The 26776-nt window shown below is 40.4% G+C and overlaps 1 protein-coding gene across 4 annotated transcripts in view; it reads right to left on the bottom strand.

Moving 5' to 3' along the window:
• Positions 1-14007: 14007 nt before the first annotated feature.
• LOC148028283 (uncharacterized) overlaps positions 14008-26776 on the bottom strand; it is a 73133-nt gene continuing 60364 nt past the window's right edge. The window contains exons 2-5 of one of the 4 annotated variants that reach the window (XM_087690082.1): positions 18465-18532; positions 16311-17214; positions 14829-15714; positions 14008-14726 (exon numbers count right to left, since the gene is read on the bottom strand). In XM_087690082.1, the coding sequence (XP_087546208.1) occupies positions 14400-14726; positions 14829-15714; positions 16311-16321 (1224 nt within the window). In that variant the 5' untranslated portion in view covers positions 16322-17214; positions 18465-18532 and the 3' untranslated portion in view covers positions 14008-14399. Of the gene's footprint in view, positions 14727-14828; positions 15715-16310; positions 17215-17543; positions 18533-26776 lie in introns of all 4 variants that reach the window. The other 3 variants (XM_087690081.1, XM_087690083.1, XM_087690084.1) reach the window with 3 other exon arrangements.

Here is a 26776-nt window from a genome sequence, read left to right as displayed (position 1 = left end):
CATGCCATATGGTTCTGGTAGCAATTATGATTCATTTCTGGTCAATTATGACTTAATTATATTAGCTTGAAATTTAAGCTTGTGTTTGGCAATAGCATAGTATGAATAGCAACAGTTAATGTTCTTTGACTATGATGCCAATGATTTTTCTAGTTCATTGGTTATTTGCTTTTGTCACATTCCAATGAAATTGGGCATAGTTGCAAGGAATTCAAGGAGGAGGCCTATCATCAGGACATTTAGTTTTAATGCTTAGCTTTGTCATTATTAAGTTATGCACCTATGAAGTGCAAGTCCATTCAACCACAATGGCAGCCTAAGTAATCCTAGTGAACAATGGGTCATATTGATGAAAGTTATACAAAGCTATGTTGAGCAACTCCTTGTGGGTACTCGTTGGTGTTAGTTTGGGGTATCGGTCATTAAATGGACCATTAAATATCTAGTGGTGACATTGTCGAGTTAGGCATTAATTGGGCCATTAAATGTCTAGTGGTGGCATTGTTGGACTAGACATTTAATTGGGCCATTTAATGTCTAATGGTGGCATTGTGGGACTAGGCATTAATTAATAAATTAATGCTAGTCCAATCCAACTAATATTGGAACCATTAAATGTCCCCCCATGGGGGTTAGCACTTTAATTGTGAATGGGTATTAATAACTAGGTCTTAAGCAAAGTCAAACAAATAATTAATTAATTATTAAAATTTAAATTCCAAAAATTAATTAGTTAAAGACAGAAATTACAATTAGAAGGTTGTTAAGTGGCAAAAGAGATTGCCACTTACCAAAATTACCCATACAAGTTTACAGAATAGGCAATTTGGGTGTTGATTGAGGGTCATTCCTGCATTTAGAGACTGTGGGAAAAAGGAGCCAACACTGGATGAGCTCTTTGAGAGATGATAGTTGATCAAGTAGCACAATAGGATAGAGCAAGAGGTGCAATCATAGAAGAGGAGGGCTCTGTAAGTCACATTGGGGTTTTAGTCCCCCCTTTTTGAATATATTGATGCCATCAAAATTGTCATCAAAGCAATCATTTAAAGGATACCCCTTCAAGTTGATTTTCTCTCTCATTTTTTAATATTCCCTTAGTAATTCTTAGCATGCTCAAGTCATTGGCAAGGAGCAATTGAAGAAATTACTACCAAAACCTAAATTTACAACAGTCACCATTAGGGTCTCGACAGCCACCTTTGACTAAAGTCCCATGGCCAATTGGGTATTAGTTGTCTAAATTTCATTATAAGGTGTGTATTTTCATATTTATGTATTTAATGCTTGTTGTAAGTTGAGTTAAATTAGGTTATCGCCACCCTTGCTGAGAAGAAAGGCTACTTTCAAAAGAAGTTTGAGGAAATATCCGACAAGAAGTTTATGTCTTTATCATTTGAAGTTGATGTGCAACAAGAATGAGATGACCTAAAGCAAAGTCAAGGAGAAAATGGAGAAACATATAACAACAGTTTTGTAGCAACTATTTTCCTTCAATGTCCATCTCTTAATGAAGTTCAGTCCAATATAGAGATGACAAAGTTTATCCATAGTTACATCCAATTGTATGACAAGCAGTCAAGATGATAAAACCATGTACCTTACAAGTAGTCCAAGATGCACCCATAGAAATTGAAGGACTACATACCCCATGGATGCTTGGGAAGTCATTCAAAGAAGAATTTCAAAACGATAAGGCTAAGATGTTTGATTCGAAGAATTAGATTAGCTAAAGTGTAAGAATGGAGGTCCTCCACCTTTTCACAACTTCTTGAGCATTCAAGATTTCACAATGGTCTTGATGTTCATCTTTTGAAGCTTTATCATGGGCCTCCACCATTAGAACCTATGATTCAAGATCCATCAAAGTGGATGAACAAGAAAAGTTGCTCCACCCAGAACAAACAATTTTCCACATAGTTAGGAAATGAGCAAGGAACACTTACAAAAATCTTCTTTAAACATTTTAAAAAAATACTCACTTAGATTCTAAATGGATGCTAGAAGAGTATTTCAAACACTATCCAAAAATACTTACAACTTATGAAGAGTACCCAAAGTACTACAAGTAATGTTTGAGAGCAAGATAGTTTTCAAGAGGGAGCAAAGGTTGAAAGGTGGAGCAAGGGTGAGAGCACAAGTGGAAGCAACAGAATACAAGAGCTATGGAGACTCAACCAAGAGAGAACAAGATGCTATATGGGAACTCCAATAGTCACAATGTGTGACCAGCCTTCCCTTATTTTTTAATCATAGAAAGAATAAATAATAAAGTGACACTAAGATGGATAGTCACCACTTGCAAAATATGGGTGTGTGGGCAGTAAGTACAAGTGAATGTAGGTAGTTATACACATGCAGCCTTTAACCTCCCAACAACATCCCACTTTTAAAGGCAAATGTGCCTCAATGTAAAGAAAACAAGAAAAATAGTAACAAAGTATAAAGTATGCATATAAGTATAATAGGATGAGAAATAGATGTCATCTCATCCTACACCCATCATTTTCCTAAAGAATACATGCCATTCCACTAGGAGACTTTTAGTGAGAAGATCTATAGGATTCTTATTAATCATGGTCTTGATAAGCTCTGTCTACTTGCCCTCAATCACCTCTCTGATGAAGTGATAGCAAACCTCAATGTGCTTGGTCTTCACATGAAAGATCAATTTTTTTGCCAACAAAATGGCACTCATAGAGTCTGAATGCAATGTAGAAATCATAGTCGTGCCAAGGTAAACTAGAAATCCTAATAGCCTAACCATAGGGCCTTCTTACAAGCCTTGGTAGAAGCTACAATGTACTCATCCTTGATAGTAGAAAAGGCTAGCATGTACATAAGCCAACTATGCATACGAGATCTCTAGAAGCAACAGAGATCCACCAATCTACAATTAACTCACTACATATGAATAGTGAGGCTCAAGTATATAACCAAGCATGCATCCAAAGTTGACAAACCCATCTCACAAGAGAAAGTACCAAGTGTACAAACCAAGGCTAAATCGGCCCACAATCATCAGTATCCACATGAACAATGTAGACCATATATACATAGGCAAATAAGTCCTCCCACTGCCTCAAGAGTCTAAGATTTGCAAAGAAAAGATCAAATTGCTCCCATACAAGCAAACAAGAATATCCAAAAGCAAAGCAAAGCTCAAATGCATGTGCCTCATAACATCTGATTACCCAATGACATAAAGCAATATATATAGGAGCAAATTCCTATAATAATCCTTCAAGTCTATAACCAAAAAAGCCTCAAAGCAAGTAGCCACTGCAAATATGCAACCATCAAAGCTCAAAACCAAGACCATAGAGCTCAACATAAGCATATCAAAGCATAATAACCATGCTAAGTATCAATAAACAATGTAGCATCCCCAAAGCATATATAGGCATTCAATACATAGGCCTTCACAATGAATGTTTGCTTCATATAGGCTATAATAGCAAAGAACCCTTCAAGAAGTGAGCTAAACAAGCTCTAATTTATCCAAAACCTTTCCCGATCATCAATATATCATCAGGGCATTGCAAGATTTCCCAACCATAAGCATTAATTGAGCCCAAAACAAGGGAATACTTGTTGTCCAAACAATAAACAATAGGATTGTCCAAATTTTAGAGTAATGGTTGATCCAAAACTCTTCAACTGATACCCAAGGAAGCTAGAAAAACCCCCAAAGATTAAGCAAAGCACCAGCCAAAGTAGTAGAACAAGTGGTAGGGAAGGGAGCAACAAGGTAGTCCCCTAAAAATATATCCAAATTTGTGGGGGTTGTTCTTGGGGCTCTAGCTATTGTGATTGGCCCTCCTAGGTCACTTGGCAATGGGGGGGGAGATGCAATGAAGGCCAGGAAATGAACCAAGAAGAAAGGGGTGTTGTTACATACTACAAATGGGTTGGCTATGGAAGCTTGATTGAAGCTCTCTTCTCACGTTTAAGTGAATGTCATGAAGCTTCTCAAATGCCCACTTTGATACAAGTTAAAAGGTGGAACAAGAGATGAGAGCACAAATGAAAGCACTATGGAGGTTCAAGCAAGAGAGAGCAAGATAGTATATGGGAACTCCAACAATCACAATGTGTGACTTGCCTTTCCTTATTCTATTTCATAGAAATAATAAAGAATAAAGAATAAAATGACACTAACAAGTAACCACCACTTGCAATGTGTACGTGTGTAAACAGCAAGTACAAGTGAATGTAGGTAGCTAGGCACATGCAGCATTTAACCCCCCACAAATGTAACCAAACTTTTTAATATTAACTTTTCTCAAATTGAATTGCACAATGATTCACATTAGTTTTTTGATTATAGAGCTTAAAATGCGATTTATATATGCTCCAGTATTTAAAAATATAATTAAATACTAAACATTTTATTCAAGGGTGGCCAATGGCTAAAATTTCTTTTAGTTAAAGTTGGGTCATCATGGTCAATCAACCAAAAAGCCCATTTGACTAAGACTTTTACAATCAAGTGGTTAAGTTAATTAGAAGCTCTCATAACAACTAGTCTCAAAGGGTGAAACTAGATGCTCATAAATCAAAGATACAAATCATGAACTAGTGAACCTTTACAATGAAGCTCTTCCAAATCCAAATTTGACTACTCCTAAATTTTAAGAGGATACTATTTTTCAAAGTTACCTTTGACGAAAATTCTATTCATATCAAAATCTCTTAATTTTGCACTTTTAGTAGCTATACCAAATTCTCAACTAGTTGAGATATTTTTTAAGTGAAAGGTATAGAAGCATCTTTCTCTAGAAATTTTGGCCTTACACAAATGTACCAATGGGTGTAAATGTAACCCTTGATCTTTGTCATCGAGAGTAATTAGGGCTTGGACTCCAAGATTACATGAAACTGATAGAGCTCAAGCTAGTCATGCATAGGCTAGCCAAACATTGGGAATGTCAAAAATACCGGTATCCATGTCAAATCTTAGCATACATATAACTCCACTGCCATCTTCTAGTGTGCAAAGCATCTCATTGCAAGACACAAGCATCCATATCATGCTTCAAAAGCAAACAATGGCAAATGCAACTAGAGAGTTCACATGTGTATTTATTCAATGTGCTATTCCTTTCAATATGGATATCCTATAACAATGGAAGAGGACTATCATAGCCATTAGTTGCATAAGGTACAAGTGAAAAAGTCCCCTAACTAAAGCATTTGTGCAAATAAGAGCTAAAAAGAAAATAGACATCCATAGAGGCTCAATTGAAGCCCTCGAAGAAAAGATGGGTCAAATACGAATACATCATCTTATGCAATGGGTGTTTGGATATTCGTAGAAGAAATGTTTGGCATCTTCTCTCGATATAGATCTTACCATCAAACAAGGTTTTATTTGGCATCATCTGCAAATGCCATCTCATGGACATAGGGGTCCAAAATGTAGTGTAGGTGGTAACAAATAATGGAAGCAATAGTGTGGCCATGGGATATATACTTAAGGATGAGTTATCTAGCATCACATGGACTCCCATGTGTTTCATATTACCTAGGCTTTCTCTGAAGATATTGGTCAAATATCTTGGGTATGCAATATCTTCAAGACAACAAGAAGTATGGCAAGATATGTGAAGAAATGGCCATTACTCACTAGTATATTTTGAGCTAATAGCACACTTGAGCTACTCAAGCCCTCTACTATGAGATTTGTCTACTACGAGATTTGTCTACTCAAGCCCTCTACTACGAGATTTGTCTATATGTCTATTGTATTGGAGCAGCTTGTAAAGATCCATCCAAATTTCATAGGGATCATTGCATGTTAAAGGTGTTCATATATAGAGTAAAAGAAAGTATCCAAAGATTCTTGTACTTAGGCATAGTATCTTAAGAGGCTAAGCACTTGTGGCTTGAGGTTGAGGTATTGGTGAATACTCTTTACTCCGACCTACATTGTCTTGTGCATTATCAACAGGGAGGGGAGTACGGTATGTCTTCTCTATGAGTAAATGGATAAGATCTAGAAACCCTTGCTTCACAATATCTACTTGCTGAATAACAAGCAAGTCTCATTTAACACCATATTGGGGAATATGGGAATTTCCCATAAGTTTGGGGCATATGGTCAAATCTTTGGATTTGTCATAGCTTGAATACTATAACTCTAAATTGAATGCTCTAAAGCTCAATAGATTCTATTTTTCAAGTGCTTTTCAATGATAGGTCACATCATATGGTTTTGAGAAACTTATGGGCATGTTATCCGGGTGCCACCCTTTTTGTATTTTAAAAAATAGAAATTGGAAGCTAACATTGTGTTATTTTGTGTGTGATACATATTTATAATTGATTTATCATTTATCTATTGTTTAGCTCCATTACTATCAAGGATTGATGAGATTGGTTTCATAAACCAATCCATGTTGTTGCATATATATTACATTCTCTTTGGCACAACGAGAAACAATACAATAATGAGGAGCTTGAGAAGGGCTTCATGGAGTACATGCAATGCATCACAGTGGATAACTTGGATATTATGAGGAGAATAGAGGATGGTTTGCTAGTATTTTACAATCACTCTTTATTTTGGCTGACCTATTGCTATACTCTAAGAGACAACTTCACCCCATCTCTTAGTGAGAGAGATATAGCAATTGTGCAATCCTTTTGGTATGTGACTTTGAGAATCTAATGCAACTTGCTACCTTGTTAAAAGTTTGCTTTTCCCTAACCTCAATCTCTTGAATTGTGTAAAAACTCATTGCCATTCGTGTCCTCTCATAAGTTTGTATTTGAGGGCTTGCCGAGGTGGATTGAAATACATGGGCTCTCTTCTTCACAAAGAAGAGAAACAAGTTCAAAAAACCCAGTTGGAGCACCTACATTTTTGTCACTACAATCTTTAGCTTCTTCAAAAGGCAACTTTGTCTCCTAAGACTTCACATGTAAAAGGAGCATAACATCTATATTGTACTCTATGAGGAGCTATCAACACCAGTCCATAATGCTCATGGATAGAGAAAGGCTAGAGTAAGAAACACATGTGCATGAGAGATAGAGCGAGTCAATGTCCTAATAGAGGAAGAGGCTACTTCATCATCCTCTTAGTTAAGAAGTCCTCAGATGAGGAGATGGTGCATGGATCCTCGAATGATCCTTAGAGTCTAAACATGTGCCATTATCCCATCATCCATGTTCTATAAATTATAGCATATCATTCTATGATGGATCATGGTAGATACACATAATCTTGACAATTACATATATCTTGATTCTAGAGTCATGTATCTTGAACTTGCCACTCAACATCATGATTCATTTTATTGTTTTGAGTCTTAACATTAGTATTTGGATCCTAGCCCCTGAGATTCATGATTCTATTGTTTCACTATTATATATGTACTCATGAGTCCTTACAATCTTTCTAGATTTTGAATATCTATGCAAATAATGACTCTATCACTTGCTCAATCCATTATTTGTGAAATTGTAAAATGTGAGTCGCAATTTTATGTTCCTCGGTCATATGATCATGTATGATGTAAGTTGTAACATGTTCAAACTTCATGAATCATATAATATAAAGACTTAAAGTTTGGTGTGAAATTTAAGGAAATGTTGTTGTGGACAATAATGTATTCAAAAACCTATATATGTATTTTAGGCTAAACTCAAAAACTCCTCCCTCGTTTTCAAAGTGGCTAAAATACCAATTCTATTTTTTTCCATTTCTGTTTAACCCATTTCATAAACTTCCACATACTATCTAGTGATAATTGTTCACTCAAATTGGATAGCTCAAAATATTATCAATCTCATGTTCTTTTGAGCATTTACAACAACAAAGTCCTATTATAGTACTCAAGGTCCTATTGTCCACATAAAGGGTGGTGATCAAGCCATGACAATATCCTATGAATAGGACTTGACTACCCTTATCATAAAGTGCCCCTAGTGGATTCACATTAGGACACTTTACAACCACTATGACCAACACTACTCATGCTCATCCAAATATGCAAGCATGTTACATCCTTTGACATTCAAATAGGCACTATCGACATTGATCACATTGGTCATAAGTGACCTAGTACCAGTATTACTAGCACACATTCAAGTATCCAAAGATGTGACTAATAGAAGGTACATTGGCCTAGAATCGACTAGTTACATAATGGAGAGATGGAGACATTGAGCTACTAGAGGAAGGCCCCCATAGAGAATGTTGTGATCATAGAGAATGGGTTTAGAGAGGACCATTCTGAAAGGTGACAAGGATCGAAGCTTGCTTGGAAGAGCTATGACAAGAGAGTAAGAGCAAGAAAGAGAGAGAGCAAATGGGAACTCCAACAATCACAATGTGTATCTAGGCCTTCCTTTATTCAAATTGTCACTAAAAGAATAAAAAATAAAGTGACAGGGATGGGCGGCCGCCACCTGCAGTATGCAGTGGCGCGTACTGTCAGTATAGTAATACACTGGCAGCTAGGCGGAGGTGCCTTTACCCCCAACAACCTCCCACTTAAAGGCAAATCTGCCCCAGTGGACTGAAAAGGAAAAAAGAAAAGACAGTACAATGTACACATACAACAGGATGAGGAAAAATGCCATCTCATTGAATGCCCATCAATCTCTTGAGGAAGGCGAAGCACTCAATAGTGAGGCTTTTCATGAGCAAATTCTGCAAGATTTTCGCCAATGGAGATCTTGATAAGGTCAATAGACATATCCTCCATGACCCCACATATGAAGTGATACCTCACCTCAATGTGTTTTGTATTCGCATGATGGAAGACCGGATTCCTAGCTAGCTGAATGGCACTCATAGAATCCGAATGTAGCATAGGTATAGCATCAATCCCAACGTCATGAACCAAACAGCCTAACCATATGGCCTCCTTGCAAGCCTCAGTGTGGTTGCGACATACTCGACCTCAGTGGTAGAGAGGATCGTACACATAATGCATCAAGGGCCCAAATCTATCAGGTGGACGTCTATCTCTAGTAGACCATCTCACGGCACGCTCTCCAACACCCTGGCCATATGTACCAATTGTTGCTGCATGCTAACCATCTAGCTATGCAAGCTATACTAGAGCACGGGACTCCTAGAATGTAATCATGTGTATCTCTACCACCTTCTTAGGTTGCCTATAAATCTTGTCTTCATGGAATACATCATGACTGCAGATGACTTTCTGCGCCTGCGGATCCTAGAGGCAGTAGCCCATCTCGCATACATCTCCATAGCCAAGAAAAATGCATTTGATACTCTTAAGATCCAGCTTACTACACTTGTCCTTGGACACATGGCAGAATGCCTCACATCCAAAGACACATAGATGCACATAAAACGGAGGTTTCCCAGTCTATACCTCTTATGCAACCTGAAAATCCAAACCACTAGAAGGTGATCTATTTATGATATGCACAACTGTATTGACCGTCTCTTCCTAAAAGCTCTGTGGTAGGCCTCTATAGCTAAGCATATTGCGTACACACTCTTAGATGGTTCTATTCATCCGCTCAACCAAACCATTCCAGGGTGGGGTATAGGGAACAATCAACTAACGCTTAATACCCCTCTTATCATATAGCTGCTCAAAGGCACGTGGCACATATTCTTTCCCATTGTCAGTCCTAAGGCGTTTCATGCCCAGTCTAATTCTCAACCAATGCAAGCCATCTCTGAAACACATCCAAGATATCTTACTTAAGCTTAATGGGATAAGCCCAAACCTACGCGAAAAATCATCAATAAACGTCACAAAATACTTTGCACCACCCATAGATTGAGAGGGAATGGGCCCACAAACATCTAAATGTACCAATGCTAAGGGCTCACCCAAGCATGTCCTACCAGACTTCTTATATGTATTTCTAGTTTATCTACCATAAAGACAATGCTCACATTAATCGAATCATGAATAGTCAAGGGACGGTAAGTACTACAAATCAAAAAGAATTTTCATTTTCTTCAAAGACATATGGCCTAAACGGACATGCCAAAAAAATACATGTGGGATGAAACCCACTGACAAAATATGGTCAACAGAGGACCCATCAACTACAAGAGGATAGAGGCTATCAACCTTGGTACCTCTAGCAAGCACAAGTCTACCATGTGTAATCTTCCAAGCAGAATCCCCAAAAGAGACATGAAATCCAATATCAAGCTATCTTGCAAACATAAGACTACGTGTAAGTGCAGGTACATGGCATACATCCTGTAACAGAAAAGTACTACCAGTAGAGAACTATAGCCATACATCCCCAATGCCAACAATAGTAAGTGACCTATCATCACCCAAGCGAATTGAACCAAAGGCAGTGCGATAGGAATGGAATCATTCACAACATGGTATAACATGAAATGAAGCACCAGAGTCTAAAAGCCAACATTGCACATATATAGAGTGAACCTCGATCAACGACATAACATCACAAAAACTTCCTACAAGTATATATTCTCTATCGAAGTCATCAGTCTGTATGACATTTATTTTCTCGATTTTCACACTTAATTTCGCAAATATCGTGCTACGATCATAGGACTTTTGATGTACTTTGTATTTTCCCTTCTCTTTGTGCTTGTCATTGTGTAACTCATAACACTGGACGTATATGACCCTTCTTGCCGTAATGATGACATATCACATTAGCATTTCTCCAATGAGACTTGTTACATGACTTAGATCGAGACTTTTACAAGTCTACCACGCTCATACCCACGGTCATTCTTTCCAATACCATCTTTACCTCTAATAGTCAAAACATGCGACACACGAGAGACATCCAAGTTCTTACATTTGATCTCTTCCTACAGAAGAGCACTCTCTACATCATGCAAGTTCAAAATAGTGACAGGAGCATATAAGGCAATGCGGAATACATCACGTGACTCACTCAAAGTCCCAAGCAAAAACAATGGAGTAATCTTATCATTGAAAGTAATTCTCTACGAAGTTCTTGAGGATAGCATGAAACTTACTTAAATTAGCAGAATTGTCATATTCTCCTTCATGCGCAAATCCATAAGTTGCTTCAGCCAATACATCTGACCTGCTAGACTTTTCTTGTCATAGAGGTTCTTGATCTTATCCCAAAGCTGCCAAGCACTTTGTGCTTCCTCAACCACATTGTAATACACATGTTTAGTGAGAGACAATATGAGAATAGACTTGCATAACTTATCAAGCTCCATCCATTCATCATTAATCATGGTTTTAGACTGCTCTCCATACAACCTTAGTGGTTTTATCTGTGGTTTCTGCACCAATACCTACCAAACTTGGCTCTTCCAATAGGCATAATTCGTACCATCAAGCTTAGTGATGTTGAAGATAACACTGTCAGTGGAAGAAGTTACCATACTACAAGCTAAAACAATGCAAAGATAGTTCAAAACTATGTGTTATTTTTTGTTGTAAACAACTAAAATGTCACCAAAACCAAGGCAAAATGACCACAAACTGATAACTAATGATGCTACACACCAAGTACCTTCAAAAGTACATAAAATCAAGTGATTCAACATAAAAATTTCACGTCAATCCATACATAACTGCTCGTTGTAATAAATTACAACTATATACAATAAGAGCAAATTGTAAACAAAATGAATGCACTAAATTAACCACTGACTGTCAAAGCATAACTAGCAAAAGCGAACATAAATCAACATGTGACAGTCATACAAGCATTGAGCAAACACCTAAGCATGTCAAATGAATCCATCAGTAAGCCGACACACCCCCTATATAATAGGACAAAGTGTACACAACACTGGAAAGACCTGACACAAATAGGTATATGCTCAAGGAATACAAAGCCCAAATCAGCCCAAGTACATCTGTGAGAACCACGACATATCAACCATGCAACATCCAAGTGAAGATCCCAGTCTCAAGTATCTGAATGCTCAAGTAGCATAAACCCAGCTGCTCTATGTCTGTCAAGCATATCAAGACACTCCCACTAACACAAAAGTCGTAAATGTCAAGCAAAAAAGCTCGAACAAAGCATGTAAGAGTGCACCAATGAGAAGTGTCCAAGATCAAGCATCAATGAGACATCCCAAGCATATAGACTCGTAGCATCCATAGATATCAAGTACATCCAAACTGTAACTCTGGCAAGCCAAGAAATAGCCAAAGTAAGCTGCGGACAATGAAATATCAAGCCAAAGCAAGGCTCAATAGCATCTAACTCCAGACAATGTAATGGACATATAGTAGTGACATAGGCCAAGCATGTCAAGACCGGTCAGACATAAGTGAAATACATGCCATAAGTACATCAAAGATGGAAATCCAAATACTATGTGAAGCGAGCTCAAGCTCAACTAATGATCCAAAGCAATATCAAGCTCAAAGTCGATCCTCGATGATCAATACATCAAAGTACATCTCCAAAGCATATCCGATTCCAAGAGGCATAAGCAAACATGAAGTAATAAGCTTCACCCCACTGTTGTACAGCAATGATTTATTGTTCAAAACTGAGATTTTTCAGCCCAAAAATCAGTCCAAGATCATGGCAAAACATGTCTTGCATTCCCCAACAATCGATCACCAATAGGCATCAAAACACTTAGCTAGGAAGCTCCAAACAAGCATTGTCATTAATTGCTAATGTAGCATTGACATTTAGTGTCTGTAAGCTGCTGTAAACTATTTCAAAATAGTGCTACAAGACCTCAGATCAATGTCCAAGACTCGAGAGGCTTCAAAGCATGTCAAGTATCATTGCCAAGGGTACCACAATGATCTAGAGATATGTCATAAAGTTGAAGAGGAGCTATCCAAGGGCTGCAAAAACAGACGCAAATTCGCGTTGATTTACCGATGGCTTCTGTTGCTCCTGTTGAGGCTATACAAGGTGAAAGAGGGCTCAACCTTGAGCCAATGAAGGCCTAATGCAAGCCCAAGATAGCCTACAAAGGCCTCAAGCAAGATATGATGTAAAACAAGCTCCAATGGTGGGAGCGATGGCTGCCCCTGATCTTGCAGACCCTGTTGTACCTATAAACTTTAATGAAACCCTGAAGCAAGTGAATGAATACCTTTATTGGAATGCCCTGAGGATACCCAAAGGGACCGAGTAGATGCTCAAGAAGCCGAAGAGTGACGGGAGCTCGAGAGAGTCGGCTATGGCTGCCAAGGAAACCCAATGAGTGTAGATAATCAATAGAAAGCTGAAGGAGTCACGAACCAAGTCGGAATGCTCGAGCAACCATGCTCTAATACCAATTAAAAGGTGAGAATGATCGAAGCTTGCTTGGAAGAGCTATGGCAAGAGAGCAAGAGCAAGAAAGAGAGAGAAAGCAAATGACAACTCCAACAGTCACAATGTGTGATCGAGCCTTCTTTTATTCAAACTGTCACTAAAAGAATAAAGAATAAAATGACGGTGATAAACATCCACCTTCTGCAGTATGCAGTGGCGAGTACTGTCAGTGTAGTAATACACAGGCGGCTAGGCAGAGGTGCCTTTACCCCCAACACATTCTTTGATAGACCTTGTGGCATTCCCTTCTTTAGTAGCACCACTAGGTTGGAAAGAAGAATACACGTGGCAGATGCCAAAATCAGACCAAAGCCACATGCTACTCAACATTCGCACCAACACATCTCGACACCTTTCTAACAAATTTTGGAGATCAGATGAAAGCTTTGGACTTAGGAATCTCGCTCTGTTCCTATGGCTCGTCGCCCATAGGAGTCTGTCAATTCTAAGGCACTGGGCCCAGTTATGACATGACTTGTTGCATATAGTGTAGAGAAATAGAGAGATAGATACCCAAAGGCACTGTCTACGGATTGCCCCATAGCCTGGGAGGTGTGGAAGAGAGCTCTCACTGCGGGGGCATGCAGGTTACTGCAGCCTAAAAGTTTCAGAAACACACATGGATATAGACACCACACACAAATAGATGCACACAACACACATATACATGCATGTGTCTACAGCTACCATGCATTCACTTCTATATCACTTAGATCTTAAATTTTAAGCTTGTGCTCAAACTCACTGTTTGTTGGCCCATTTTGAGGATCCAATACCTCAGTTATTCCTTAGCCCATAACAAGTCTCTTTTAGTTTATGGCAAATTTCCATCCTTAACACAGCATTATCTTCAACAGTCCATATTTTATGGATAGGCAGACGATGAAAAGTAGGCAATCGCAAAGATTGTAAAGCAATAATTCTACTTAAAGATGTTATCTTGCTTTTGCATGGAAGCATTTGAACACCATCTGTCAACATTTCTAGTTGATACATTCTTCATCTGCATATTGTCACCCACCTCGGCCCTTCTCTGATCAGTCTGTTAATCAACCTGGACTTCAATGAATATGGTCTGGTTGCAGCCGCAGAGTCATAACTACCGACAGGCCCAATTTCTGGGAAAGGAATCAACGAGGCCGGCCACTGTCCAAAGAAACACGGCTTGGACAATCATCAATTTTGATAGAGCTTTGGACCATATCCAATGCTGATAATGAAGGGCTCTTTCTTTGCACACAGCTGGTAATAAATTCATGAAGTGTCCCTGTCTTAGTTCTTGCTTCCAGGATACCTTTACTCTCTTGTCTGTGTAGAGATGGTTCATCCTGCTGCCTTTTCATCTCTGGAGGAACTCTTTTAGATTCACCTCTTGATGAGATTGGTACTAACACTAACTCTTCACCTCTGATGATACAGGGTGTCTTTTTTAACGCCCGCTGCAGGCCCGCCACTGTCTGCATAAATTACAAAGCTGGTATCAGCACAAAGCAAGCTATCGGAATCAGTGGTGGCAATCAGATTCCCCAGACAAATCAAGTTTAAAGAAATAGACAAACCTTAAAACCGACGCTTGCATGTGAACCACTTGGGCATATCTGCGTCCTCAATACATCACAATCTTCAAAATGCTCGTGGAGTTCTGCCTTAGATAAGGTCCTCAAAACAGAATTTGCCTGAGGTTGTGTTACTAGCAAGACTTCATGATCTCCCATAACAACAGCAGATGACTCTTTTTGCACATGCGGCGGGTCTGGCATAGCTGATGAGATCATTTCCTCCCAAGAAAGGTCATTTGTTATTCCCATATCTGGTGATAGATGAACCCTTCTGCTCACAACAGTTCTATGCTGCATAGAAGTCTGAGAACAGGAACCTGGTTTGGACTCTTTCAGAAGCTGGCTTCGTCTTGAGTTATTATTCAAATCTATATTGGTTGACAGCCACTTTTTTAACACGTTAACTGCATGCTCCGAGTTTCCCTTGTTGTCTTCTGCTGCACCATTAAGGTCATGATCATCCTCACGACTTCCACATGATCGATCTACGGAGCCCACATGATCCAAACCTGCAGCTCTGGAAGGAAGACCATTCATCTGAATGGCATCATCCGAGCTGCTAGCAGAGTTGTCTTCTGCTGCAGCAGTAAAGTCATGATCATCCTCGCGACTTCCACACAATTGATCTGTAGAGTCTGCGTGGTCCAAACCTGTGCCTTTGGAAGGAAGACCATTCATTACATCATCAGAACTGCTAGCAGATACAGATCTTTCAGAACTTAACAGGTGATTATCATGCTGGGGTGCTGCTATACTTAAGTCCAACAAAGGCCCAAGTTTCCCGGATTTTAACTTATCCATTATTTTCTTTGCAGTATATCTGGTAGCTCCAGTTTCTTTCATGGTAGTAGAAATCATTGGATACTCGCCATTAGCAATAATATACCTGACAGAATATTTGGATATGTCATTAAAGGGACTTCAAAAATTAGAGGTAATGTCCACCACAGTACAGAAAAATGATGCCACACAAATTTTGCTTTCTTCAGCACCTGCCGTCAAGTCAGTATGCTTTTACAGCTCTTTGTAGTTGATAAACAGTAAAAGACAAACGTGTTGATTCAGGACACAGAGGATAGAATTACGTGGGATACAGTTTGCTAGATAAAGGGGAAAATAGTAAGGCATCACGACAATCAGGAAAGTCTTGCAATTATCAGCTGAAGTATACTCATGTTTAGAATAAAAGTTGTAAGACATGTGAGGTGCCACAAATCAGAACAATTACAGATTGGTCTTTCTCCAGAAGATAAATCCTATTAAAAGGCACCTCAGTGATAATCACCACGAGAGTAAAAATACATAAAAGGTTCCTCTACAAAACAAATAGATCGATATAACAAGTAGAGTGACTGTTATCATACTGGCTCTCTGCTCAAGAGAAGATGTCAAACACAAGTTAAAAGACTAATGAAACCACCAGTCAAGGAGACTGTAATGCCAAAGATCCCTAAGCAAAAGGTGTCAGTCTGCCTCTCTCACCTCTTGCCCATGCAATCTAAGTCACCCTGTGGTCTCTCTCCTGTACCTCTCAGGGTATATATGATCTCTGTTTATTTACCAATGAGATCTCTGAAACAGAAGTCTGCTGCTGCTCCATGGCCTCGCTCCATCTCACTAACCAAATGTACCATGCTGTAATGCTGCCAAAGTTCTCACGGTAACCTGCTGTCCATTCTATCTAATAGAAGTCTGGGATAGGGATTACAATCTGCTGTTGCAATACCTGATATGTTTTGCCGTTGCTCCCCTTAAAGTTCCAGCGGGCCCTCTGACCATGACCTAGGCTACCGCTCCCCAGGTCACTATCATCTCATTGTGAGTGCCATGGTAATCAATCTGAGGGCTCTCCTCTGTACCTCCAGGAGAGCCCAGGAATGCAATGCCTCTAAGTCTCCTCGCCGCCATACATCTTAAGCATGTGACAAGTCCTCTGCCCAGTGCTTATTCCCAGCCAGATGCCTAGTACCAAACTCCAATGTGCCTGTAGCTGCAAGAAGAGTGAAATCTTGCTCGACCAAAAATTGACCTGCAATCCCCTCCAAAAGATTCAAGATAGCCTAGGAGATGACGTGCCTTGCCAACTGATGGCAACAAAACTCTTCTGGAGCCTACTCATCTGAATCCTCCTGCCAACCCGGTCATGTACAGGGAAAAAGGTATGTTTGCAGCCACATCCAGTAAAGGGTCTCTCCAGACTCAGGTCTCTGCAAGAGTCTCCTCTAACATGTCCAAAAATTCCAACCCTCCTGAGTACAAGTACAATCCAGGTCTATGTGCCACTTTCACTCACAATGAGCGACTACTTTAATCCTCTGTCTAGAACAACCTGTATACTCCTTCCACTCAACCACTGTTGCCCTCATCAGTCTGCCATCCCCCTCAACTGTCAAATGAAAGGAATTCCATTTTACAACGACTGCCACCAAGAGCAGCACATCATGTCTCAAGAAGAGATCAATCCAAGTCTGCACCTTTTCCGCTTTTGCATGTTGCATACAATTTAATGAAACGGAAATAAACAAGTACTTTAAAGTACATCTGGAACTGAAAAACAAAACTCAAATTCAATGGAGAAACTCGATAACTAGCCACTGAAAAGCAAAGCTAGAAATGTCATGAATAAGGTGCCAATGTTAATTGTCAAATGATCTGGAGCAATCTGCAACTAGTACAATAGTGCAACGAGTAGTCTCATGGCATCATTTTACTTACTGAGGCCTGCTCTACAATGGCAATCAGGAGGCAACCCGATTCTCTATTTGGGATTTCCCTGGGCCAAGGCAGTAGCTTGCAGTCTCCAAGAGTGCCCAGTAGCCTCTTCTGAGAGACACGATTATTATATTGATCTGATAAAGTGGCATTAGTAGTATTCAATGTGTCACACAACCCCTGCCTTGTAATGCTGGTATAAGCACATAGGCCTCTCTTCTCTGGGATGACAGTGTGTTCTGGTATTTACCCATGTTGCATGCCATGTGGGTTAATGTTAAGTAAAATGTAAGATCGGAATGGTTTCCAAAAACTAGACATATAATCAGCTAAACTTCACCTTGGCAGATAAGGAAAGATGTGAAAGGGCACAATTTTCCTGCTATTACACTAAATTTTCTGTACTTTAACCACCATCTTAAATTCAGGTATTTAATAAGCAGTCCTGACTTTTATCTTGTTAGAAATGCTGTCAAAATTACTCTGATTGCTAAAAACATAAGCATGATGCTCTCCAAACCTTTGAATGAAGTTGGAACAAACATGGGGGGGCCACGATGTATTTTGAGAAAAGCCTGAAATTTGAAATATGCCTCGAGGGTGTACCCAAGGTTTGAACTCACACACCCATGTACACACCCACACACATGAACCACTTGAGCTACAAACCATTGGCATATTCTACCTAAGATTTGCAGCTATGTGTAGCTACCTTCTGTGCTCTATAGCTACCTAAGTTATATCCATGGAATGTGTAGATGACTGGTGCACTTAGTGTTACCATCTTTCACATCGACATGTTGTACAATCTGCAGCTCTCTGCCACAAACATTTCAATCTAGAACTGCCTATGAAGCATGTGATTAAGGGCACCAGAGACCTTTTCACAAACATAAGAACTGGAATAAGGTACTTCTTCTCCACCTTTGATACTACAGCAAGTTGCTGTTCTACTTCCTGTAGAGCTCCAAAAAAGCGGTTGCTATATGTACCTACAAGCACAAAAGAAGCATATTATCCGATAGTTGGTGAATCTTGACAACAACACAAGCACTAAAATCCCAAAGTCTCGACTCTCAACACACTTCATATGAGCAGTACACAGTCTACAGTCCTGGCCAGCAGTCCACAATTCATTCCTCATGATGAAAAGAGCCACTACTAGCACTTACGATTCTTAAGTCTCAATGAATATTACATCTACAGATGATACATAGTCGTCAGTCTGCCAGAACGAGTGCATAGCATGCACCAAAAATGTGCTAGAATCCAAAGCAGTGCTATATTACACTAACGAAGAGCACTGTAGATTGCTTTGAAAGTTAGTTGTGTGAGAGTGCACAATGGAAGAGGAACACAAACACGGAGAGAAAAGGAGAAAAAAACAGTAGGAAAGAAAGAGAAATCTGAACGAATGCTGAATACAATGATGGAGTGATCAGTCCCTGCATGCAGCCCGAAGCATCAGTGAGGGCACCAGATCAGGCTGAAGACGATGATGGCAGCACCAAAGACGGAGACAAAGATGGAGAAAGAGTGCACAACCTGCAAAAGACGGAAGATGATGGTCAGCCCCAAACAGACTGGCAATAAATAGCCAAAGTCCTCCAAATCTGGCCAACCTGAAAACTGCCCCAAAGATATGCAGTCAGCCTGCTAAAAAACTGGCTGACAAACCTTCCAGCGGTGCAAAAATGCTGGCATGGCACTCTAGGGCTGATTGCTGGTGTCAAGAGCTGCCAGCCTCTCGCAGAGCAAGAAGTGGCTGCCTACTCAGTGTGAATACACCTGACACTGGCTGAGAAAGAAATACACACTAAACTGAATGGAAAAGACAGTTAAAGCTCCAATGTCTCCATTAGACCCCAACAAAGCTTACAACTAGGAGATGACTAACTGACAAAACAAAATGGCAAGCTAACACCCCCTCTTGAATCCTAGGAGTGTCTAAAGACACAAACACCTCATATGATGAAGCATAGAAGCATGTGGAAGAGGCTTCGTGAAGAGATCTGATGCATTATCCTCTGTGGGACAACACGCTACTGCTAACTCAGAATCCCTGATCTGCTCCTGAACAAAGTGGTACCGAACCTCTATGTGCTTCGTGCGAGCATGAAACACAAGGTTCTTCGCCAAAGCTAAGGCACTCTGGTTATCCATGTGCGATTGTGTGGATCCTATCTGTAGAAAGCCAATCTCCACCAACAAGCAACGGAGCTAAATTGCCCCTTGAGCTATAGAACGAAGAGCACGGTACTTAGCCTCCATAGCCCGAATAGTAGACATTACAGGCTGTAGCTGCAAAAGTCTCCAAATAGTCCAAATCTGCCCTCTGTGTAAAGCCCTTAGCAACAAGCCTAGCTTTGTGCTTGTCTAAGGAACCATCAATCACGACCCAAGCAGTTGGTCTTAAAGACCCAACCATCCCAATCACATTCCACTTCCATGGATGTAGAACCAAACTCCCAAGTTTGGTTATGCTCGATCGCATCAAGCTCCTCCTGCATAGCACGGCGCCATACATCTTATGCAAGAGCCTCATCAACTGTAGTAGGCTCATGATCCCGAAGAATCCGTGACATAAGAGCATAGTTCACAGGAAAGTCAGTCACTCTTGCATCCTCCATGAGTTGTTGATACCACAGTGGAGTGGTGATAGCCTCATCCTACTGCAATGGAGACCAAGAGGCCTCCAATACTTGCAATGCACCTGTCTAGAATAGGGACTCATCACTAGGTAAAGGTACATCCCCAACATCAGAAGAAGAGGGCTCCTCCTTAAACAGCTCAAGAGCCCAAAAAGATACTTGAGGGGATGGAGAAGGAGTAGAAATGCTCAAAGAGGAAGGAATAGAAGAAGCCATCAAAGGTGGAAGAGAAGCAAAAGGTGGAGGAGGGGATGTTGGGGGAGAAGTTGAGTACCAATAGACAACCTGGAAGAAAGGGGGGCTGATGATGAAAGAGTGTCAATCGATGATGGACCACCTACACAAGAAGCACCATCAATTAATTGGATCATCAAAGGCTGCAGCTTCATCAAAGATCACATCCCTACTTACATCAATATTTTGGACCCTTGGGTCGTAGAGCCTGTAGCCCTTCGTGGTCTTACTGTAGTCCACGAAGATAAGCTTCTTTGACTTCAAGTGTTTGCTACCGCGACTCTTCTTGTCCACTTGGACATAAGCATCACACCCAAATATGCGAAAGTGGAATATAGAAGGTTTCTTCGCAAAGAAAGCCTCATAAGGAGTCATATCTTGCAATGCTAAAGTCAAAGACCTATTGCAAATGTGTACCACTATGGCAATCGCCTCATCCCAAAGAGAATGAGAAAAACTCTAATGCTCCAACATCAATCGAGTCATCTTAGACATGGTCTAATTAGCATGCTCCACTACAGCGTTCTCAGATGGTGTATTCAAATGGGCTGGAAAACTTAGAAAAAACATAAAACAAAACTAGTCGCCAAGATCAACACCTACACCTCAAAATCTTAAAAGTCGTTTGCAAACTCTTTCCAATCATAGAGGTTGGAGTGTGCCTCACTCTTGCACTCCAAGAAATACGGCCACATATATCTGCTAAAATCATCAACAATCAACATCAAATACTAGGCCTTCCCAAGGGAGGCCATGCCCATGAGTCCCTAGAAGTCAGTGTGCACCAATCTAGTAGTGTAGTAGCCCTTGGCGAAGCAACTTTTGGATGAGATAACTTGTGCTACTTAACCGTACGTAAATAGAGCACAAAGTGTGAACAGGAAGAAAATCTAGAAGTCCCTCCACTAACTTCTTCGGAGAAGCCTTCCGTCTGAAGTCAAACCTCGAGTACCCATAACACGCATGCCAAAGGAGCCCAAGCTCGTCAAAAGTCCACATAGCAAGGGTAGTAAGCTTATAAAGCTCACCCTCCTGAGTACCTATCCAAAGAATAGAACATGTAGAAGCTGTTTGAAGTGGATGCAACAATGAAAGCATAAACATATGCTGAAATTAACTTTTGAACACAAGGACAAAAGAGAAAAACATAGAACACTGCAAAGAAGAGAACTCAGAAGAATGCTTAGGAAATGAAATCCATATACCAAACACGAGAATGACACGTACAACAATGAGTCAAGCTCGTAGACACTTGCACTGGCTCCCTCTCTCCACAAAACTTGTAGGTGATGATATGACTGAATGAGAAGGAAGCCGGGTATAAGTAGGAGAAAACAATGCCAAAATAGGAGGACATCAGCCAACATAAAATGCCCCAAATAAGCATCATAAATACCGTAATAAAATCCTTAAAATGCCTAGTCATGCCAACATAACTCAAACTCACAAATGAGTTGTCTGGACTACTAGCACCCTCTCTTAGATCATGGGTGATTTGATACAATACAATAATACAATGATAAAGTCTAATCATAGTCCATAGAATAAAGAATCACCAAACTAGAACCATGGATATCCAAGCAATGAGTGATCAAGCCACTAGCAAGATACCTTGGAGAGAACCTAATGTTGATGTCGATCATACAAGCTCTTGAAAAATAGGGAGGAGTCATAATAGATCTCTATGTCTATCAACAATGTCTCGCGATAACATACAAGACCATCCTATCTAAATTGCCTCTGAACATACGGGACCATGGATTCCCCACCTTTGACCAAGACTGCCAAAAGTGTCCCTCATGTGAGCTCAAACTAGGAGTCAATCCCACTCTCTATCAAGTGACAGCCCATCTAAACCTCGAAATCAATCCGAACTCCAAGATTTCAAAACCTGCCAGACTTCAATCGATGCATCAAGGATGTTCCTCTTTGGAACTTGTACACCTGTATACTTGTATAGATGAGGCATATCTGCTCCATCTCACCACCCTCTCACACTCCCACTCTGGCAAAGGAGAGTCGTAAGGAATGACCGCATCACCAATACTAGAAAGCAAAAGAAGGAGGAGCTGCCAAACCCTTCTCGCAGTTGAAAGAAGATGACCCTATCCGCACCTTGGCCTTAGCCTTAGCCGAAGGATCCAAGTCGAAGTCTAAGAAAGGAAATGACTCAACAGGAGTCAGGATCTTGCCTCTTTTTCTTCTCCTTCTTCCTCCTCGAAGCTGCTAACTCTTTGCAATCCTTGCACAAATGTCCCTTCTTACCACAGTGATAACATTGGGCCTTTGACGACTTCTTCCTGTCACCCCTCTCTAAAGTTGTACATGTCTCACTGGAGCCACCAGACTACAATAAAATCCTCCCCTATAATCGCAAAGACGTCTCTCTATCAATGACGTTCGAGCCCTCAAAGCATTGACCACTCCATTAAACTCCAGAGGAAGCTTATAAGCCACACTCCCCACAAGATAATCCTCCAGAAGGGCAAACTACATATGTCAAAGCCAGTCCTATTAGCAGATATGTCAGCTCATGTGTGAGTTTTGAGCTGCAAAGGCTTGGGCACATTATTTAGGCATTTTTTAATTGTGTCATTTCATGGTCATATTTAGCATTTATTGCTGGCTGACCAGCATTAAATGCTGGCCAACCTGACATATTTTGTGGCATTATTTGTGCCTATTTATTATGGGCTCCTCCTCCTCAATTGGTCAGTTCACCACCTAGAGGCCCCGTGGAGAGAGGAGCCGGTGCCGATGTCCACGTAGCCAATGACTCACTATTGTATGCAACAATCTCGTGTCTAATATATGGATTCCATTTCTCGAGCATACATCTAAGTTCTCATCTGTATTGTGTTCTTTCTTTCCCTTTCTCTTTTGTCTTGTGTTTCAGCAGTTTATTACAGCTTATGTTTACGCTTCCATTGCTGCACCACTTCTGACAAGTCCTATATGAAGTAAGAAAGATTGAATCCTATCCATCGGCTCGAACTTCATCTATTGGAGCTATCCATAAAGAGTAATGCCACGCATAGGCAAAGGAGTCTCATACAATATCTAAAGCTTCGCCCAAATCGCAAGAGAAGTCCTACAAGCAATGACAATTGGAAGAACTTCTTGGAGATGAAACGAAAAAGGGTAGAATATGCATGCGCATCATTAATATCCCATGTGAACACAGCTTCTTCATAGTTGTCCTCATCAAAATCAAATGGAAGAGGATTAGGATGCTTAGGACGCTCACAAGCTCTAAATACGACATACCATAACAAGTTCTGCACAAACCAAGCTTTCATAACATCACTCCAGGTTAGGTAATCAAGGCTGTGTAATTTCTCATTAGTGGAACAACATGAGGAGCCATCTGGAGAGGATAGGAATAGAAAAGAACAAAAAGAAGAGGAGAGAGAGAGTACACCCAAACTAAGAGCACAGACTAAAAGGTAGAGTTCACATGCACTGGATAAAGTGAAAATACGGACCAAACATATCAAAAATCAGCCTGAAACACTTTCACCCAGCCCTCCATAAGCACAAGCAGTGAAAACACAAAGAGCGAAGTCAAAACACATTAAGGAACTGTAATAAATGCAATGACCTTGCATAAATACACGTCACATCAGCCTATTGTCCCTGAAACGCAAATGGGAGATTGTGAAATGTTGACAAAAGAAGCAAAAACCAAGCTAAAATTGAGCAAAAAAGGTTACCCACGCTAGAAATCAGTCACAACAATCAATAATAGATCCAATCAGCAGCAGCAAAAGACAAAACATAGACCTAAAACAATAGAAAACAGCAACAAGAACCTAATCTTAAGCTTTGATACCATGTCAAAAGTGGATGTAACAATGCAAGCATAAACAAACGCTCAAATAAACTGTTGAACACAAGGACAAAAGAGCAAAACACAAAAGAACATTGCAAAGAAGAAAACTCGGAAGAATGCTCAGGAAATGGAATCCATATACCAAACATGAGAACGACACATACAACAATGAGTCATAGGCTCGTATGCGCTAGCACCGGCTCCCTCTCTACACAAAACTAATAGATGATGATATGACTAAATGAGGAAGCCCGGTATAAATAGAAGAAAACGATGCCAAAATAGGAGCAGGCCAGCCAGCATTTAATGCTAGGTGGACAGCATAAGATGCCCCGAATAAGCATCATAAATGCAATAATAAAATCCCTAAAATGCTTAGCCATGCCTAGCATAACTCAGACTCACACATGAGTTGTCTCAACTGCTAATAGAAGCATCTTCAATGGTCACAGCATCCTGGGTAAAGACCACCCAAGGATCTAGCTATGTCAAACCATGGATCTAAAGAATATTAAAGCCTGCCTCTAGTACATAAAGGACTTTGGCCATTGAAGCCTAGCAATCTGGTAAAAGGGGAATAGTCCTTACCCCATGAAATGGCATAGAAGAGATTTCACCGATGGTGACTAAACCCCCTCTGGAATGAAGATCCTGAAGCCATGTCGGTAGGTCATATGGAAAGTGGTTCCATTGTCAACGATTCATGGCTTCTCCTTTGTAAAGAAAGCAAGAGATGTATCCTCAACCTCAAATAGATGCACAAAAACAAACTCAGTAATAGCAAGGGTAGTCTTCGAGTCCTTTGAATCTTCCTTTGGCTTCAAATGGGGGTACTCCTATAATACTTCTCCGCCAGGTGAGTCCCCTTCTCACAATGTAGGCAGTTGGGCTTAAACTTTTTCTCATCCTTCTACTATCCTATTTCTTGTTATTGTTGTTCTTGGCCTTCTTGTTTCCCCCTTTGACACTTGTGGTAAAAGCTTTGGTAGAGCCAAATCCATTGGCTCCTATCTCTTTGAGATGCTCATCATGCTCCAAGACGAGCGGGGCTAACTTCTCCCAAAGAATGAGTCTTGTGCACTCTTGATATAAAAAGCTTGGTGTAGAAAACATCATACTTAAGAGATGGCAATTGGATAAGAAGAACCATTGTCATATCCTCTGAAGATATTGTCATCCAAGAGATACAAGCTCATCCCTCATATCCTCCATTTTGTTGATATGGTCCTTCATAGAAGAAGATTTGTCAACCGAGAGTATGCGAACCTGCTTCTCCAAGGTGAGTGGGCAAAGGTCTTCTAATGGTAGAGAGAAAAAAGCTTTGTTCACAATTCTGCTCCTGTCTTTAACTTGTGCACATGAACAATGACAAAATCCTAGAGGCCCATAAAGAGAAAGGACTGGGCTCTTAGGAGTTGAGTCTATCCCAAAGGGTTGCACAATCCATAGATGAACCAATAGGCTATAGCAGGATCCTCCATGGGCCAAGAAATGGGGATAGTCACAAAACCCCAAAGATCAAATGTGTCAAGAATACACTCCACTTTGTAGGACCAAAGGAAGCAATTAGATCCATCCAACCGATCTTCTTTGGGTAAAGAAGAAAGGACAAGCACTTATACAGAATGTACCATCATAGGCATCCTAGGGCCAAAAGGATGGGCCCTATGGGAGACATGGGGCGGGGGGGGGGGAGAAGGGGGGAAGGCTGCTCTAATCTCCGTTACCTGTCACGTGATGGTTTCTATGCAGAACGAGACTCCTCATTTGAGTAATCAAAGCCTTGGAATGGGTGATAATCCATGTCTCTAGGCCTACACACACACTAAATCTATTACATTTTGTTGTAGAAGAACCCAAACGAAGAGAACAAACGGCTACAATTGTAGGAGATAAATTGTAGATGTCCCTCCTTTGTCGAAAGCACTTGTAGAATGCAGAAAATCTACATTTTCTGCAGCAAACAGTAGGCTGAAAATTCATGTTTTCAGCAATAGGGTAGTCTTCTCGGTTTGGAACCTCTATGTCCTCACTTAGGCGATGATACGAAGTGAGAGTGCACCAACAGAAGAGGAATACAAACACAGAGAGAAAGGAGAAGAGAAAGACAATAGGAAAGAAAGAGAAATCTGCACTCAACCTGAAATGAATGTTGAATACAATGATGGACTGAACAGCAACAAACACAAAGATGAAGACTGAGATGGAGTGTGCAACCTACAAAAGACAGAAGATGATGATCTGCCCCAAACAAACTGGCTATAAACAGCCAAAGTCCTCCAAATCTGGCCAACCTGCAAACTGCCCCAAAAATATGCAGTCGTACTGCTAAACAACTGGCTGACCAGCCTTCTAGCAGTTCAAAAATGCTGACATGGCACTATAGGGCTGATTGCTGATGTCTGGAGCTGGCAGCCTATGCACAGCATGAAGAAATGGCTGCCTACTCAGTGTGAATACACTTGACACTAACTAAGAAAGAAATGTACACAAGACTTAATGGAAAGGATAGTCAAAGC

The sequence above is a fragment of the Lygodium microphyllum genome, chromosome 12 (assembly GCF_053477565.2).
Source record: "Lygodium microphyllum isolate KBCC chromosome 12, Lygodium_microphyllum_v1.1.10, whole genome shotgun sequence".
NCBI classification, from domain to species: domain Eukaryota; kingdom Viridiplantae; phylum Streptophyta; class Polypodiopsida; order Schizaeales; family Lygodiaceae; genus Lygodium; species Lygodium microphyllum.
The sequence above is the reverse complement of the archived record's forward strand: the minus strand, read 5'-3'. Positions and strand labels throughout refer to the sequence as shown.